The sequence below is a fragment of the Apus apus genome, chromosome Z, assembly GCF_020740795.1.
Source record: "Apus apus isolate bApuApu2 chromosome Z, bApuApu2.pri.cur, whole genome shotgun sequence".
NCBI classification, from domain to species: Eukaryota; Metazoa; Chordata; class Aves; order Apodiformes; family Apodidae; genus Apus; species Apus apus.
In genome coordinates, this window is record NC_067312.1 from 70,279,156 (window position 1) to 70,298,944 (window position 19,789).

Consider the following 19,789-nt stretch of genomic DNA (forward strand, 5'->3'; position numbering starts at 1 on the left):
GCCCCGCTCGCATCCGGCGGGAGGCGGTGCCGGTGCCCGCCGCCCGGGGCCGCCGTGGCCATGCGGCGGGCGCGGGGCCGGCCGCGCGGCGCGGGGCAGCAGCCGGTGCTGAGCAGGTTCTTCGGAGCGGCGGGGCAAGGCGGGACGCGGGGCCCCGGCCCGCAGACGGTGCGCCCGGGGCGGCGGGGCCGGGCGGGCGGGCGGTCGGTCGGGAGCCCGTTCCGGAGCCCTCGCCGGAGGGCCTGGCTGGTCTCACCCCGCGTCGCCGGGTCGTGTCCGGCCCTGCTGCGCGGAGGGGTGGGCCAGGCCTTCCAGCCGCCGGCCTCTCCGTCGCGGCCTCACCCAGGGCAGCGAGAGCCAGTCCTTAAGGACACAGCCGGGACGTGCCCGTTTTGTAGGAGCTGGAGCTTTGGCGTGGGTGCGGGGAGCTTGGCTGGTGTCACCAGGGCTTCTGTGTCGCTCCTGGCTGTAGTGTCGGGCCTCCGGGCACAGGCTGGGCCTGCTGTGGGTTGAGCTGGTGGCCCAGAGCGGGGAGCTCAGAAGACTCTTCTCCTGCTGTGAGGTGCAAGGCCCAGGGACCCTGCAGGGATCCGGCAGCCTTGCCCTGTCGCTGTGGGGGAAAAACTGCTCGCTCTCAGTAATCGGGTTTCACCTGGGCTGATGTTTGGAAAGCATAGTAGGCGTATCTCCCTGTAGTTAATGCCTCTAGCCCTTTTTTTTTGGCTTGGAAAAGGTGTATTGTTCTTTCATGTGTGTCTCAGATCAACCTTTTTTGCTATCTTTGGTGCAAAGGTGTGATTACTAGTTTCTCTCCATGCAGAAAAGCTGCTTCCTAATTAATGTTAATCTAGTGGTAGGTTATAGTGGGGTTGGAAGGGAAACTCCTTGCTGCTCCTGTGAGCTCTCCATGTGGATATGATATCTAGAGGTTATGACCTCAGTTGCTGAGGGTGGAGTTCCTAGTTGGTTACGAGGTGGTTGAATTTCCCCAGTAATACAATTAAACTATATGAGATCACCACATGAAACATGAATGCAGGCTGCTGAAAACACCTGTTAGGTGTTTATCCACAAAGTGGAGGGATAATGTGTTCTTGTAGTTGAATGTTATTTCTTTATATTTGGTCATACTTCTTGCAACTGTCAAACAGGACATCTGTGATGAAAACCCATAAGCCAATGTAATTTTCTGTTTACAGAGTGTTAAAAGTGTGTGTGTCAAAAGCCATCAAAGGGGCAGTAGGTGAAAGTACTGTATTCTGTGCAAAGCCAGGATGATGCTAACTAGGTGCTTACAGGTAGTTTAGGAAAAGCTTTTAAGTTTGGAAGAACTCTTGCAGGACGGTGTGGCGAAGATACTTTTCCATCATTGGGATATAGGCCATAGGAAGTAGTGCCTCTTGGAGACAACTAGCCAGTATCTGGGCTGTGGGAATGCAGGTTTGCAGAAGAGATGTGGTTGAGGCACAGGATGGTTACGTGTCATATGATGGGAAAGTCTGTTAAAGTGCTGGTTCTGTTCTCTGCCACAGAGGTAGCTCCAAGCTGCCTTTTGAAGTTTTGGTAGCTGCAGGTGTTTCTTTTATAGCACAACAGCCAAATTTTTCACTGAATGGACTATTTATCTTCCTCTTCTAGCCCCGAGTGTTAGAAGAACTTTTATAAACAAAAAATGCAGGTAGTCAAAATAATTAGTGGTTTCACATGTTGTAAATTAATTTTACATTTTGCGTGGTCTCTGTGGAATCCTTGGGTACATTTTTGTTTTTCATAGGGAATGGCAAAGAGAAAAGTAACTGAACTTTTCTTTGTTTGGTTTATGTTTCAGGCTTCTGAATTTGGTACAAAAAGGAGAACATCAATTGAAAGCAAGGAACCATGTGAAAAGAAGACCAAGACACGACAAATTACTCTAGAAGACTTTTGTAACTCACTGAAGACTCAGGATAAAAGTGTGTTGACTTTAAACAAACCTTCAGGTATTTATACCAAATAAGTAGTTTTTAATTGTCAAGTGTAAAAAAAAAATACTATTGACAGTTCCTTAAGGAAGTGCCTCCTGAGTGTAAAGTATGTCTCTGCAAACAACTGTGAGCATAGTAGTGATACTGCTAAAGCACCTTTCTGTGGCTAAGGAGCCTTGCTCCAGACTGACTCTGGAAATCTACTTAAGCTGAGTCAGCTTTAAGGGGTGGTTCAGTCTGTGAAGTCCAGATGCCCAGCAGAAATGCTGCAACTTCCCTCTCTCTGTGGTTTAGCAGTGTCTTTGAGACTGAGACAAAGCATGACTTGACACCTGACAGCTCTGTAGAGCTTGTCCTGTGACTGGGGTACCTACAGGCTATCTCAGAATAAATGGTTCTGGTGCACTGCTCTTTAACTGTGAAATGACAGCCACTTAATTACATTGAGATGCCTGTGCTCCATCTGGCTTTGAACCAAGAATGTAACAAATTACTGCTAGTAGAAAAACAAGTGAATATGAAGTTTAGTACACTTAAATTTCATTGAAAAGAGTTCACCTCTAGAATGTTTTCAAAGAGATAATTATGTTGTTTTGTGGGTATGTAGTTTTGACTTACCATTAAGACACCATCAACTAGCCATCATGTCTGCTTAATAACTACCGAAATAATACCACTCATCTTCCATTATTCTTGGCCAATTTGTGGCTTTGCAGTTACCAGTCTAAAAAATGGTTCTGCTTCTTTTCCCATGTATTAAGAACCATGCAAGTGATGAGTATTTTCCAGGGAAGTTAACCAAGCTAAGGATATGCACGGGCTGGCAGAAATAATGCAATGGTAGGGGAGAATTCAGTGTGGTGAAGAGAAAGACAGAGCAAGAAGATAGCATTTTCTTCTTAATGATGTCATTCTAATAGACGTTCTGTTTTAGAAAATAAGTTGCTAATTTTTTTTTTTGTTGTGTTTTTTTATAGAAGAAGAGCCTCAGAAGTGTGAAAAGCCCCGTGTATGTTTGCAGACTCTAGACAGACTGAGAGAATTCTGTAGTGATTCAGACCAGCAGTGTAACAGAGTCCAGGAGGATAGTTTTCGGGAGAAAGAATCTTGGAGTTTGGAAAAATGTCCCAGTATTATTGGAAGGAGTTCAGAATTGAAAAGCCCTCTCCACTCTGGGGACACTAACCCAAAAGCTGCTCAGAAGGTACGTAGTGTTGGTCCAGTACAGTGTAGATTACTTTTTTATGGGTTTTTTTATGGTTTAAGAAGGCAAGCAGATCTTTTCCTGAAGCTCTGCACAGTGAGAAGAATGCCCCTTAGTTCTTTAGTGAAATAATTGAAAAAAAGCAGTAATGGGAGAGCAGAACACAAGCAGTGTATCTTGTGATTGAACCTATAACAAATTTAATAACAGATATTCAGTGTGACCCTTCACTGAGCTTTCTTTCAGTTGTATCAGTTTTGGTATGGGCTGTACAATTCCTAAAAGGCTGACTACTAAAGTTACCAGAAAATTTGGGTAGCTCTGGTGAAAAATTATCGTAACAATACCTGTGATACAAGTTGGTAGGAGTGTAGTACTACCTTGCTTCTCTTTTTATTATGGGGCTAGCTAACTTTAGGTAATTGGTTGGTTTTTGGGCTCACTTTGCTCAGCTTCAAGTATTCAGGTCCTGAAAGGCATCTTATGCCTTACTGTGGTGTTGCAGTGGGACTCATCTGCTCTTTAAAAAAGCTCTACCTCTGGCTTTTTGAAGGAAGGAGGTTGTATGAAAGGTTGTATAGATGATTTGACCTTCCCTGTTGGAAGGTCATGACACTGGTGTCTCTGGGTTGTGTGAACATGAGACTGAAATAAAAGCAGTGAAGTGAACACCTTGTAGCAAGAGATTTCTGTTGTGATAGAGGGTTGATATTATGTAAGTGTCATCAGTTGGAGAACACAGAAAACAAGTTCCTTCTCTGTCCTTTTGCAAACCCTTGTCTGCCTGGAACTTTTTAATTTCTGACCCTTTGTTTATCCAGTTACACTGACAGCAAATGCTGCCCCAGCTATTTAGAAATCATGCTTTAACCTGTATCACAGGTGTTTGAGAACCAAATTCAGTATGCTGAAACTTTAGCTTGTGTGTGTTTTACATATGAGTGTGTGTATTTTACATACATGTGTCTCACATATGTATGTGGGATGTGCATGAGGAGTGTTCTCTCTCTGTAACACTGGAGACAGCACGTGCCTGGCACAGGCTGTCAGTTAACAACACATGCATTGCAGCAACTGCAGTAGCAGTGCATGTTTGGTGAGTACAGAGTACAGGCAACTCTCCTTCCACCAAGCTGGGGACCTAAAATGCTTCTTTATGAAAAATTCAGGTTTCTCTTCATCCTTGAACAGATGTTTTTTAATCTTCTGTGTATCAGCTGGGGCAGTATTTCTGCCATCCTACTCCAGTGCACTAGCCCTGGTGTGCTTTTTATAGCAGCAGTGCCACCGCATATTTGTATACCTAGATGCTTGTTGCCAAACAGCACTGGTGTGTCACAGGTTGTGAGATTTTGGCAGCAGTGAACTCTGCCTTCCTAGATGATGAGGGAGGTCGGCTTCAGCTCTGTGCAGATAGACTCTGCAAGCAAGATGTATGCAAAGTGTAATCAAAGAGCACTTATTTGCTACTTGGTGTACTCAGTGAGGACTCATAACTGAATTGACAAAGCCTTGCTATCATAAGTGATACCTGTTGTGCTGGCCAGGTATTCAGGTGGGGGCTGGCCTGCCTTCCTTGGAATGACTCTTAGATGTTTGCCTCTTTTTTTCTTAGAGTTATAACCTTTCTGTGTGGGTAATTTTATGAACTTGAAGGGCTAACTTAGCACTATCTCAGCAATTCAACTTCCATGTGTGTTTTTACTACTTTTACTTTCTTTTATGACCTTATTTGACATGCTGTGTCACAACAATTTTCTCTGTAAAATGAAATGATGTCTTAACTGCTGGGCTAGCACAGACCTTGGGTCGAAGACCACTGGATCCTTGGGCTGAGGATTTTTTGGTGGCTTCTGGGCCCATCTGAGTTCTAGGCATGTACAGCTTTGTCTGTGCTGGGCTATGCTGTCTCCTTGTCAAATGTGTTATCCCTTGGTTGTATACAATTTGGGAGTTTTGCAATTCACAGTGAACAATATGCCTAAGTGGGTTTTTTTCCCCCCGTTATTTTCTGACTGCATTCTTCGTACATTCCAGGGACCCAAAGTGTATGATTTGTACTATCTCTGTGCTTCTTTTGAGTTACTGTTGCTTCTGAACAGTCTGTTGGCTTTGTTCCTTGTAATCTAGATGGTACAGTTTGTAGAAATTGAACTTCACTGGATTCACTTGCAGATGCAGAAACTTGCAGCACAATGTGGTCACCTGTGTTTTGTATAGTCATAGGCTTAAAAAACTTGTGCAGGTTGTTGTCTTTGTATTTTTTTTTTTAACCAATTTTTTCAGTACTTGATATTGTGATCTAAGTGAGGAGGAACTTTGCTGTAAGTGAAGCACACCTTAACACTGCACTTCTAAAAGACTGGATCCATCACCCTGCTTCCAATACAGAACAAAGCAAAGTTGTTGAGTTGTTGCTTGGCTAGCATAAGCTACATAATGTCATTGTAAATCATAAACTGCAGAGTGAGTGGGCTCAAAGCCTTAACTGTTACGGTTTAGGAACTATAATAGAGATTTTCTGTATTTTAAGAATAAATTATCTTTGGAGGTCTGCTGAGCTTATATAGGAAGGGCAGGCAAGAGAAGAAAGATTTGTGCTTGAGAGAGTGAGCTGAGACTTGTATTGAATAGGTTAATTTGTTGATTTACTTTGCATTTTTGGAACATCATTAATCTCTCTGCACTGCAGTTTCTAATCTGTAAATTGGAGTGGGAGTTCATCCTTATTTTTATACATGGCCAGTTTAGGTTGCCTGGTCTTTGCAGCCTGCATGTGTTTTAATACAGTAGGGATCTGATTTCACCTGCAATGTCTAAGGACTGTTGTAAAGCAAGTTAATTAACTGACTCACAATCTTTGAATGTAATGACTTTTTAATTCCTTGAAATGCCAAATAAACTCGTTCTGTGTATCCTGCTTTAATAGTTTTCATGGAATCCTGGAACCACAGAATTGTCAGGGTTGGAAGGGACCTCTAGGGGTCATCTAGTCCAACTCCCCTGCTAAAGCAGGATCCCCTAGAGCACATTCCACAGGTCTGCATCCAGGCAGGTCTTGAATTTAATCTCCAGAGAAGGAGACTCCACAGCCTCCCTGGGCAACCTGTTCCAGGGCACTGTCACCCTCACTGTAAATAAGTTTTTCCTTATATTTAGATGGAACTTCCCATGTTCCAGCTTGTGCCTGTTGCCCCTTATCCTGTCACTGGGAACTACTGAAAAGAGTCTGGCTCCAACCTCCTTGCACCTACCCTTTAGATACTTACAGGCATTATTAAGGTCTCCCCTCAGCTTTCTCTTATCCATGCTAAAGAGTCCCAGCTCTCTCAGTCTTTCCTCATAAAGGAGATGCTCTAATCCCTCCAATCATCTTTGTTGCGTTCTGATGGGCTCTCTGCAGTAGTTCCCTGTCTCTTGCTGCATTTCTTGGGACAAGCAGTCTTTAGGTCCATGGTCTGTAGGGACAACTGATTTTTTTGGTGATTCCTAACTGTACTTTCCCATCTTTTATTTACAGGAGGAGTTATGTTGTGATCTTCGTCAGTTTTCTGCATCTCTTAAGTCCTGTGAAAATACTCAGAATTCTTCAGATACAAATCTTAATAAGCGAACCAAAACCATTTACACTCCACTAGAACTTCAATTCCTAGAAATGAAGAAACAGTATAAAGATGCTGTTTTGTGCGTGGAATGTGGATACAAATATCGCTTCTTTGGACAAGACGCAGAGGTAATTTTTGCCAGAGTTAAGAAGATGTATTTGCAGTAAGTTAGTGTTATACTAGGTCTATGGTCACTTCCAGAAGGAATGATTCTGGGGACATGAATTTCCTGTTTTTTTAAATACTTCAAAACAAGATGGAAAAACTCTGCATGCTTGAATTTAAGACCATCCATTATGCATCCACTTTTTAGTGTTTATTATTTTGTAATCATAGGGTGGTGCTTGCTGTCCTGCATATTAAGAACTTAAGATGATGTCCTAGAATAATTTCTTGCAGGAGTTAAAGCTGAAGCACTTTCAGAGGTGAGTTCTCTAATGTGGCCCAAAATTATGAGGAATAGTTCAGTTTGGAAGACAGTGGAGCAAGTGGTGTAAGAGTTGATGAATGTAGCTGGTATAGCCTGAGTGCAGAGAGTATCTTAGATGCATGATCAGATGTGGCACCTACACATGCCAGATTTGTAGAAAATCGAAAATATATAAATTCTGTTAGTTGCAAAGGGATGGTTCATAAAGAGTTCATAATGAGTTTTTTCATAATCTGTCCCAAAAATCGTTACTTCCAATGTTTAACCTTTATTATTCTACACTTGAGACCAGTAAGAAACTTTGCTTAGTTTCTGGAAATCAATTTTTCTGATCAACTTTGTACTGTGTAATTTGTCTGTTTGCTTGCTGGTGCACTTACGGTCCAGAAATAGAAATACACGACCCCTTTCAGTGTTGGACTGCGGTTCCTGTTTAAGATTATTTTCTCTTGTCAGACAACACCTTCCTTTTTGCCAGTAGGCAAAAAAGCAAACACAAATTATACAATGTAATGCTACACTATAACAAATGTTTTTACTGGTTTGGTTTTTTTTTAGTACTTAGTTTCCACTGCTGTTTGATACTGATTTTTCAGCATTTTAATTAATTAGCTAGCTTAATACCATCTTTATAACCACAAATAAAATAACTCCATTCTTTCTGTACTTGTGTTTTGAAAATAATTTCACCCTTGTTGAGCTGTGCAGCAGAATCTGTGTGTGCTGTGTAGGTGGTCCACCTCACAGTGCAAAGATCAAGGTGCAGGGTGGTAATCTGATACTGCAGCCCCTGTTGGTGACAGCATGCTGGGACAGGAAGGTGGAGGGATCCAGCTCTCTGGGCCTTCTTCTGTAGTGTTTTCCTTCTGACAGCAGACTTTTAGTGTAGTTGTGCATCAGTGGTGTGACAGAGATGAGCTCCTCTGTTGCATTTCCAACTGCTGGCTGACTCTTCTTGTCCTTTGCAGATTGCTGCTAAAGAACTAAACATTTATTGTCATCAGGATCATAACTTTATGACTGCCAGTATACCGAGCCACAGACTGTTTGTCCATGTGCGGCGACTTGTAGCAAAAGGATATAAGGTTGACTCTTGTTTTTATTAAATGATGTTAAGTACAGAATAGCACTGAAATAACTTGGACTTGCTGTACCAGTCTTATTTGAACTGAGAAGTGTGAAACTCGTTATCACCTGTCTTTACAATTAAAATGGCTAACTGCATTTCAGTTTCTCTGTTCTGATGAGCATCATGGAATTTAAGTAGATTCAAGCTTCCTCTCTTTCACAGAAAAGTATCTTAATGTTTTCTAGAACAGTTCTAGAACAAATCTTTCAATTTTTTATTAAACCTTCACATCTGATAAAGAAATTTATATATCCACTCTCTCTTGTATTCTTCCTCACATCCTTGTTTTTCTTATCTCAGCCCTTATTTTTTTTCTTTTCCTTCCTGCTACTGATGCCTCTAATTCCTTGGCTTTCTATTGATACCTCTCTATTTTCTTTTTTTTCCTGCTTCAATATAGATCAAGAAGCACAGCGGTAGAAGTTGAGAGAGCAGCTGGAAGTGCACAGAGCATAAGAGAAAGCAGTTCCTCATAGTCTCATTAGTAGAACTGATGCTAGCCTCTGGCCTTCCTGCTCAGTTTTAGTGATGCATTTGCTGTTTGCACATCTCAAAAAATAATTAAATAACAGCATCACCATTTCTTATTAGAGAGCTAACTTTGTTTCTTGTGTCTGTGCTGGTAGGTTGGAGTAGTAAAACAAATGGAAACTGCAGCACTGAAGGCTGCTGGAGAAAATAAAAGCACTGTCTTCACCCGGAAACTGACTGCTCTCTACACAAAGTCTACACTTGTTGGAGAAGATATCCTTTTCAAATAAATTTAGTTCAGTGCTTCCAGCTTTCATGTATGAGATGCTGTAATTCTAGTGGTATCACCTAGATGAGTAGCTAGTGGCTGATGTAAGAGTGGCAAAAGGTAATAAAGTTCCTTTAATTTTGTGCTGTGGTAGAACATTGTGCTGCCTTTATGAAGAGTTGAATCTCTTCAGGGCTTTAGGTTTGTTGTGAAAGAGCAGAGCTTGTGTTTACTGTAGTTGCTTTCTGAAGTCAGAGAGTGGTCTTCCCAAGTCTACAGTGTTCTGCAGGTCTTGTCTTCAACTAGGGATTTCACTATTTTAATAAAACATAGCATCAGTGGTTCTGGAAGGTGTGAAGGAAGAAGAATTGACTGTTTGATGTCAACAGTTTGCTGTAAGTGAGAAGAAGGTGATAAAACCAATGTACTGTTAAAAATCTAGGTAGGTAATTTAACTCCTGACTGTTGCAATAAAGAAAATGCAAAAATGAGATAGAAACAGCTTTTAAGCAGTGAAGTTACTGTTTTAATTTCTTCTATAGTTTGTTTTCCTATCTCCTGCCTTATCAACCTCATGGTTTTTTCTTCATTTTCTTTAAGTAATAAGTAGATACCAACAGCTTAAAAGATTGTTAGATTAATACCTGTGAGGTTGTGCTTAAGAAATGTATTAGGGGAGCACATCCTCCCCTGTCCTGAGATTTTGTTGGAAAGCTTCTCACAGACTTTCTTACAACGGTTTGCAAACTTGAGACCGGATTCAGCAACATGACCCAACCTCATTGATAGATACGCAGCAAGTTTTCAATGCATCTAACCTAGTGCTCCTGCTAAGATGTAAACTTTTGTTTAACTCGGGGTATTGTCTGTTTTTCAGTTTCTGCATAGCTGGTGCATTTAGTTTTTTCTGTTAGGTGCATGTGATTTGTGACTATGAAGTGAAACTGACAAGCCCATATGCAGAATCAGCTGCTAGTGATCTTGTGACTTAGTCGCTCTTGCTTGAATGGGGAGACCCCCAGAGGTAGTCAGAGGTGGCCATTGCATGAGCTGATGAAATCTAGGCAGTGTGTAACTGCCAGCCCTGTGAAGACAACCACTGACTTCAGTCCTTATGCTGGCAGTCACCTGAAGTTCACTGAAATCATAGTAGGGATCAAACTAATGGAAGTCAAATAGACCTTTAGTCTAGAAGGCCCAACAGAAAATCTAGTTGAGAAGAACTCCGCTCTAGAAGGACCTATGAATAACCCAGCAAAATCTGTGTACTGTATTGTTTTTTAACATTTGCTACATGTGAACCCTTTGCTGAAGATAGATGATTCTGTAGATGTCGAAGAGGTAACACCAGATGTCCCTGATAACTACCTTCTCTGTATCTGGGAAAATGGAGAAAACTTAAAAGACAGGAAGAAAGGTGACATCGTTATAGGCATTATGGTAAGTTAGTTTCACAGGGGAATTGGTTCATGTAGGGATTTTTGGGTGTTGTTTTGTTGGGTTTTTTTGAGAGGTGGGTGGTTATCTTTATTTATGATTGTCCTGTTGTTTAGATTTTTTGGGATGTTTTTGTTTGTACCAAGGTGCAATTTAGGTCAGATATTGTCCGTGTGTTAATTGTGATGGCTGAAAACTACAGAAGAGGTTTGGAGCTGATAGTGAAATACTCCTGATGCTGTTTTTGCTGCAGTATCACTTGAAAACATACCTGTGTTTTAACCATTTAAATAAATAAATGGAGACCATTAATTCAGATGCATTGCTGACTCTAGAGCTTAAACAATTTCAGGGTCAATAATTTAAAGCTTGTGAGTACTCTTTTTCTTATACAAAACACTGTTCTTTAAAGAAAGACTTCTCCTTTTTTACTGTTTACACTGCAGATTTGTATTCCCTTTTATGGTGAAGATTAAAACCAGGATTGTTTAACTGGCAAAATGCAGTCATAACTGAAGTCCAGTCTGCTGGTAATTCATTGATTTAGAAGCATCTTGATTGTGCTGGTATTTGAATGTCACACTGCAGCTGAGAGAGAGCAACAAAACAGGATGACAGTTTCCAGGCTGAATTGCATCTACCTCCCATACACTTCCAATTATATAGCTTGGCCTAGTAATAGAAGTTGAACAGTGATGGACTGATGATAACAAGAGCACGTTTTCGTTTTTAAGGTATTGCTATAATTTACCAAGACAAAATGGTGGTGGTCTTTTGAAGTTATCACCATATTACAGATTTGAAAAACACCATTATCTTTTTTGATCTGCCACTTCCACCAAAGGTCTGGATGCTACATAATTTTCTGCTATACACCACACATTTTCTTTCAGGTTTAGCAATTTGAGCCACTGAAACATTAATGAAATTTTAAATATTTAATGCCTTTTTTTTTTTTTTTTTTTGTTTGAACAGGCAATCCAACCAACTACTGGAGAAGTAGTTTTTGACAGTTTTCGGGACAGCGCGTCTCGCTTGGAGTTGGAGAGCCGGGTTTTGCGCCTGCAGCCAGTTGAAATCATACTGCCATCTGGCTTGTCAGATCAATCTGCAAAGCTCATCAACAGCATCACCTCCATGAGGTATGTTCTGTGGGGATTTTGTTGTGGGGTTGGTTTTTTTATTGTTGTGTTTTTTTTTTTCCTCTTACCTTTTAATGACAACATGGCTGTTGATGGAGTTTTGATCCAGAAGCAAGCATGGATGTGTAATTCTGTGAAGGCCCATTTCAGAATGGCTGTAGTTTGCTGCTGGGTTGAAAATGCCCCAAATTCCACTGAGTTCTGGGCACTCATTCTTAAATTGTGCTTACACTGAAATTTATGGCTTCTTTCTCAGGCCTATGAATGATTTATACATCTAAACATTTGATGTTTGAATTTAGATCATCTTGCTTCCACCTCCTGATTGTCTGATCTGCTGGGTGTGTTTCAGAGCTCATGCACTTATCTTTGGAATCTGAAAGTGTGTTATGTGGCTGTTTGATTTGTTTATAGTAATTTTACAATCTCTAAAAGGTATGACACCTTTTTTTTTATTAATGTAGATAGGTATAGAAAACCTTTGCAACTAGTATTCCATTCTGTTTGTCCTACTACACCATTTTGAACTTGGATACAGACTTGGAAGTATTCTGACTGATCTTCTGTTTGTATTTTGAGTTCTTTCTGTGTATTTCAACAAGTAAACTTACATGTTTTCTATATCAGTTTTACTGTGGAATAAAGGCAGAAAAGGATGTAATTTATAAGGTAATAGATGAGGGATAAATCAGTCCTCTGAATGTATGTGGTGAACTTGCAAAATCTTGCAGATGCAATTTATGTGAGAAAATACCAGTTTTTCACTTTTTTTTTTTTAAAGCATGCAGCTCTGTGTAGAGCTAGCTTAGAACTTGTCATTTCCCTTTTGAACTAACTAGTCAGAAAGGATAATAATTTCTCCTGTGTATTAACAGAAGTGGAACTAAATAAATCCAAAGAAAAATGACTTGTTTTAGATTGGCAAGGTTTTTGTTTGGGGTGGGGGGTGAAGGTACACATTCTATTACCTCTCAAGTTGTAACAGTGGGCAAATGCATCATGATCACACAGATGGTAGCCACCTGGCAGACCTGCAACTCTGTACCTTGACTACCTCATTTAAACTCTGCCTAAGTCTATCATCTTGTAGCTTCTTAAAATGCTCCAGACAGGTGAGCTGCTTAATCAGTCTGCTGCACAGGCATTCCTTTCCCCACCTGCCACTCTAATGCTTCTTTGTCTCCTTCTATTTAAAATAAAAAAAAAGTTGATATGAAGCGTCCAGGAAAATCTGCTTCTGTGGCACACTGTAAGAATTTGCATAGGTGTTGCTGTACTTGGCTATCAGGCTTTCAAGGGCATGTGTGTATGAGAGGCAAGACTAAATGAAGGAACGGAAAATGTCTAATTTGATGTTAGGGATCTTCAGAAGGTGGCTTGTGAAATTGCTGTATTTGTCATCATTTGGTGGTGTTGTGACACTTAGGCTTGTCAACTAGACTCTTCAGTTCCTTAAGCTCATTGTATGGACTGCAAAGCCATAAGGAGTTGAAAAGGTCAACTCTAATTAGATGTACTAAGCAAGCAATATCAATTATTTCCTTACAATAAAATGATTTGTTAAGACTTGGAAAGATAAAATGCCTGATTAGAAAGCAGCAAACCTTTTCCAGTTGCCAACAGATGTACATTTTTGCCTTTTACTTTGCCACTTTTCCTTTTTTTACATATCAATTCTATAGGAGTATCTAAAAATATTTCTTGATATACCACAATGAAAATTAACAATTCTTTTTTGTTGTTGTTGCTTGCTTGTTTTGTTGGGTTTTTTTTTGTTACTGATGTGCACTGACAGTTTTGTGGAATCCAGAGAAAAGTAAAAAGGTGTAATAAACCAACAAATGCATGTTTCAGAGCAAGAGTTTTTGTTGTCCATCTGATGCAGATTTGAGTAAGAAACTGGTTTTTAAGAATTTTTTTTAAGTTGTGCACAGCTGAGAATGTTGGTAACTTTTCTAGTAAGAATGAAAAATACCACCCATTAGCTGATTTTGTGAACAGATACTAGTTTGCAGGGTTTTTTTCCCTTTCTAGTAGTTTACTAAGCAGCTCTCCAGGCTAAATATCCTTCATTACATGGAAGTGGCAAAAATAAACCACATTGCTTCAGTATTCTTCGTTAGCGTTATTTCAAAACCAATTCTTCATGAATTTTCTCAGATCCTACATTTAACCACTAGAGGGCCCTGGAGTATTTAAGTGGTTCCAATACGCTGCTTCTTTGTGGTTGTAACTAGGCTGCAGTTTTTAAGTAATTGGTTTTATGCAGGCAGTGATTTTATGTTAATATATATTGAGTGGTCTAAAGTATTAATTTTGTTGCTATTCTGCATTACCTGATAATTTGATTGTGTAGCTGCACTTTTCTAAAGTCCTATTGAGAATCATGTTTTACCAGGGAAAGGTTGCTTTGCTATAATTACTTGAAGACCTTTCTCAGTAAAACCGTGGGAACTAGGATCTTGTGTTTTAATAAGATTCCTCCTCTCTTTGTGTATTTCTAATGCAGCAGAAAACTACTCAATTTATAAAAACAGGGTACAGATGGGAAAGAAAAACAGTCCCAGAAGGTGTAGAGTTTGGAATGGTTAGGAGCAGAGAAGGGTCTTTCTGCTCATTGCATGCCCATGTCATGTAAGAATTGCACCAGTGGTTGTCTGAGTAGCTTGGGCGAGGATTTGGTTTTGGATGTTGCATATTAGAACTGTGCACTGACCAACCAAGGTGATGTGGCCTAGGTCTTCGCCAGCAGAAAGTGTGCTGATGGTTATTTAAAAAAATTAAAATATTTAGTCCAGATAAGTTACTGCAGCTCTATGAGAGCAGTCATAATTTGGTTCAATGCCTGGTTATCATGACAGAGTTGAAAGTATCTGTGCTGTCCTTCAATTTCTGTAACTTTTTTTTTTTTTTAAATATACAGAGGCCAAATGTGAATATTACATACTGTTGTATATTTCTGCCTTCATTCTACAAAAAAAACAACATACATAATGGGTGTCTTTCCTCATAGAATGCTGTGCTCTTCCTATTCTCATCACATGGTCACTGCAGCTAAGTCCAGGCTCAGCTTTGTTATTCACACTGGTGCTTCTATTTTGATATTATGCACATTTCCCCAGCAAAATTTACATCAAAGGAGCAACGATCATAGAAGGAAAAAGGAGCTGAGTGGCAGGGTGCTGTTCTGAATTTGTTTTTATCAGAACCAGGAGCCAGTCACCCCAGAAGGTTTTAGTGTTTTAATGTGGTTGACAATCACCAAAAATTACTACTTAAGCCTGAGGAGTACTTCATTATGGTCAAAGTTATTTCTGTGGATTATTGTAAAATAGCTGTAAAGAGTTTTACGTCAGAAATGAAAGTGCAAATAAAATACACGATGGAAAGTGGCCTCTTCACTTAGGTTTTATGCAGTGCAGTGTTAGTGAAAAGTTTGCTTATCCTGCAGATAAGTAGAGAAAATACTTTCACACATTTATATGTGGGTGTTAACAAGGTCAAGCAATAAGAAGATTAAACCAAATTTTAACTTAAGCTATTAAATGACTGAAGCAGTAGCAGAGCTGTTTTAAGAACTGTCAAAGAGCAGCATTTTGAGCTGTGCCTGAGAAAGTGGTTTGCAGGGTACATGGGAAATGTTGTCCTGGTTTTGAAATTCTCCGTGTCTAAGTTAGTCATTGTTGTAATGAGCAGAAAACAAAGCCAAATGCTACTGTAGTAAGATTACTTAGCTGTTTGTATGATTTATTCATACAATGGAGTTTAATTCGGTTAGGATGAAGCCAATCTAGTTACATGGCATACTTAGGGGGAGGGGGTGGAAAATCCTAGCCTTTAGCAGTAGGTGTTTTACCACTGATTTAAATGAAGTTGAACTGATTCATATTTTTTATAAAGATTTAGCTTAACTGGGGATTAAACTCCGGTGTTAACCAACCTGAGTAAGCTTTTAAAAATATTTTAACTTGTGGGTAGATTTGTGTTACAAGTCACAAACTTCCCCCTTGGTAATTTAAAACTCATGGAAGCAAATGTGTCGAATGTTTGGCATGGTTTCATGTTCATTTGCTTCTGGCATGTTGCTGTTTCAGGTGGTAAATGCAATGTCCTATTGCCAATGTTATGAGAGACATTGTCCATAAAAATTAATAACTAGAAAGTACTATTCAAGGACAGATGTAATGACTAGAAAGTACTATTCAAGGACACCAAACTGGAGGTCAGTTTTAGTGGAGAGCATTCCTTCAAAAGCTAAGCTTAAGTTAAAAGCAGGTTGCGGAAACTGGTTCAGAACAAACTGTTCTGATGGGCAGTGTTCTGTTCCTGAACTGCTAGTAACATCTGTTTATAAGTGCTGGCCTGGCTGGAGGACAGTCTTTTAACACTTTTAGTTTCCTTTCTAGAAAACCAAGAAAACATTTCATGCCTTCAAAAAATTCTGTTTTTACAGGACAACCCTGAGTTTAGTACTCCACGCTCTTGCTCATCAAAGGTCAATACCCATCCTCCTTAGCATATTGGCTGCTTTAAAAGTTGGCTTGTACTGATCTTTTTGAAATAAATTTTTATGCTCCTTTCCATTTTGATGGTTCTTGCTTTCCTCATATGCCCCTTTTTTGTTTCATTTTTGTTGCCACTTCTATTCAGTGTATCTTAAGACTGTCCCAGTTATCCTCTTTATATCTTTTTTCCATTTATCCTTTTCTAATGTGAACACTGGTAATATTTCATTCTGTAGCATTCTATGAAAACATGTAAAAACACACCAATCATAAGTACTTGAGTTTCAGCTCTAAAACATCGTTTCACCCAAGTCTGTACTGTTTTGCCTTTTTTTGTCCAGTTTCATGTTTGACTGATTGTAGTTTATCAGAAATCAAGAACAAGAGATGTCTTTGGGTTTTTTTGTTTCAGTTTGTATGGTGCCCTAATAGAATATAGCAGTGCTTCAAATTCCTTGCTATGGGAAAGTACACTGGGTTTCTAAGTTAACTTGCAAAGAGTATAGGAGTGAGCTATGGCCAGTTTGTTACATGAGTTGCTCAATAGTGCTGTTCATTCCCCATCCCTGTCATGGGTAGAGTTAGGGATTTATGTCATCAGCCAAGGAATAGAAGCTCAGCTGAAATGAACACAGAGGTCTTGTAAAGGAGTATAAAATGCTGTAAATTTTGTGGAACTTTATGCATTGCTGATAGTTGCTCAGATCAGAGGGTGCTTTCATGTAGTTTATGTTGAGTTTTTACAACAGGGAGGAGTTAGGTGCATATATTTTTGTGGCTTAGCTCATAAGGTTTGTACATGAGCAAGGACAGGATGGTTTGTAGTGGCAAAAACAGGACACCAAATGGCTACAGCATGAATAAACAGTATGGCAAAAAAAAAATGTGGAACAGAGTGAAAAGCATCTAAAGGGTTGGTAATCATAAAAACTAGTGGTTTCATAGTTTATGTAGCTTGTAATATTCCCATTGATTTTTAAGTGAAAGGCAAGCTGTGACAAACATCTTGAGAATGTTTTGTATAACTGGAAGCTGCAAGCAGTTGAATTTGCAGCAGAAAAAAAGAAAGTAAAGTACAAAACCAGCATGTGAGCTATTTTCTGTAAATACAAAACCCAATTGCATCACTGAACAGATGTTTACTGAGTAAAGAGGCTTTTTGCACTGGTAATAATCCAATTCATGGCCTGGGCAACTCAGCTGTATGGAGAGCTGCTTGAAGAATATTGGTCTTGTCATAGCTCACTGGTTTTGAACAGAGAGGGGAAAAAAACCCACAACAGTATTATCAAACCATATAATGACTTGAAAAAACTTTTGGACAGGTTTTTTTCAATTTAATCTTGTTGGAGTCATGAACCATGCTGTTCTCAATGCTGCAGATCATTATTGTGAACGAACTATGTTAATTCTACGGCATTGCAGGAGAGGGAAGTGTGGGGCTAAAATCTGCTTTGACAAATTGCTTGTGTGTAAAGTCTGCCATTTCCTACGTTATTGCTCTTCTCAATTTGGGACAGAACACAAGCATATGGCAGCCTTGTGGCAAAATTACTGTTCCATTACACACTCAGAGTTGCCACTAGGTAAACATGGGAAGGCATTTGCACTGTGAATGCTGTTCAGAGCACTTTTCTTAACCTGGATGATGTATTAGGGAAAAAAAAAAAAAGTTAATATCTGGAGTTTTGTGTCCAGTTCTGGGCTCCCCAGATTAAGAGAGAGAGGGATCTACTGGAAAGAGTCCAATAGAGGCTACAAGGATGTTTAAGGAACTGGAACATCTGTCATATGAGGAAAAACTGAGAGACCTGGGGCTGTTTAGTCTTGAGAAGACTACGAGGGGACCTTATTAATGTCTACAAATATCTGAAGGGTGGGTGTCAAGAATGGGGCAGTCTCTGCATTGTTGCCCTGTGACAGGATGAGGGGAAACATTGCCAAGGTACAACACAGGAAGTTCTACCTCAACATAAAGAAAAACTTTACTCTGAGGGTTGCAGAGCCCTGGGCCAGGCTGCTCAGGGATGTTGTGGAGTCTCCTTCTCTGGAGATTTTCAAGACCTGTCTGGACATGTTGCTGTGTGATGTTGCCCTGTTGCCCTAGGTTTTCCTGCTGCAGCACAGGGGTTGGACTAGATCTTCAAAGGTCCCTTTCAACCCCTATGATTCTATGATTGCTTGTTACAGTAACAGATGGCATTTCCAGGCCTTACCTTGCCCCTGTGTTTTTGTGAATTCCTCAAGGTAAAAGTGAAGAAGATGGTGCCCTGGAAAGCTTCCCCAGCAGTCTGTAGCTGGTGGTTCAAAGATACACTACTTTTCATGTGATTGCAAGCAGCATGGAAAACATGCTGTGTTCAGGAGCTTAATTTGTGGCATTTTTTACACTTATTAGTGAGATTAATGATTTTGCCTTTCTTTTCCTAGTATTTGAGCCAAACATTATTAAATAAAGCAAGATTAAATTGATCTTGATGTTTGTGCAGTTTCTTACTGTCAAAATTTATAATTAGAAAAAAAGATATCTTATTGAAAGAAGCAGGAAGATTAAACCATGCGTTTCCATATTTCGGCACCAGTTTGTTTTATTATTATAGGATAGATCAGAAACTGCAGGAGGGGACATGTAAGTAATTCTACTCTTTATTTTCCTCTCTGGTCTTTATGATGTTATCTGTTTATTTCTTTCATGATGTATTTATATAGTGTTGACTTTTCACAGCAACTGTCAAAGTTTCTCAGACAGGGAAGGGTGTTTGAAGCTTAAACTTAACAAACCCAGATGGGAGCCTGGAGCTCTACCCCTCTGTCCTCCAGGAGGTGGCACCATCATGCTGGAGCGCTGCTCATTCTGGTTCTCAGGAGGGAGGGGATCAAAGCAACCAAGTAGTAAGAACTAATTTTCCCTAGATATTTGTGAGGAAAACAGTTGCCGTGCATTAGGTGACTTGGTAGAGAATGGTAATAAAATTTGCAAGTTCAGTAATCCTAATTTGAAGGAATAATTCTTATGTACATTTGAATTTTTCTTTTTTACTTGAGATAGAGGTCATTGCTCTGCTAAAAAAAAAAAATTAAGTACCCACGTGGCATTTTTATTCTGATGTGATTCATATTAGTAATTTAATTTACAGTTTTCAGATAATGCAGGTGTTATTCAGAGAAGTGAACATTTGCTAATGGACACTTGCTGCATTGATAACATGATATAGATGTTACATGTATTAGATATTTGAGTGATAGAGCAGGTGATTATATCCAACAGCCTTGTGTAAACTGGAGGGTTGTACAACTGTTACCAGTATAACAACTGCATACTGCACTGGGGTGAGAGGAGGGGAGGCATGCAGACATGCAGACACTTAAAAATGGAAGTTGTCTCACCTGTATTAGAATACAGATATAATTGACTTGCTAAAGTGTGGAAGGTCCTAGTAACTCTGACTGTACGGATGTTAGGGAGCACTCAGGTCTTTATGGCAAACCAGCCCCTTGTGTATGTGCTTTGAGTTGACCAGAACAAAATATAAGTGGCTTTTCTTCTTAAAAATGGCCAAACCCCAAACACAACTGGCAACACTGCTTGGACTGAAACTGAGTTTTGAATGAAAGTAAAATCCTTTTTGAAGGA

The 19,789-nt window shown here is 39.8% G+C and overlaps 1 protein-coding gene across 1 annotated transcript in view; it reads left to right on the forward strand.

Annotated features, from left to right (window-relative positions):
- The first annotated feature begins 5 nt into the window (after positions 1–5).
- MSH3 (mutS homolog 3) overlaps positions 6–19,789 on the forward strand; it is a 118,897-nt gene continuing 99,113 nt past the window's right edge. The window contains exons 1-8 of the mRNA XM_051642656.1: positions 6–168; positions 1,829–1,979; positions 2,942–3,168; positions 6,689–6,901; positions 8,172–8,288; positions 8,959–9,076; positions 10,366–10,511; positions 11,484–11,650. Coding sequence (XP_051498616.1) covers positions 61–168; positions 1,829–1,979; positions 2,942–3,168; positions 6,689–6,901; positions 8,172–8,288; positions 8,959–9,076; positions 10,366–10,511; positions 11,484–11,650 — 1,247 coding nt within the window. The 5' untranslated portion in view covers positions 6–60. The remainder of the gene's footprint in view (positions 169–1,828; positions 1,980–2,941; positions 3,169–6,688; positions 6,902–8,171; positions 8,289–8,958; positions 9,077–10,365; positions 10,512–11,483; positions 11,651–19,789) is intronic.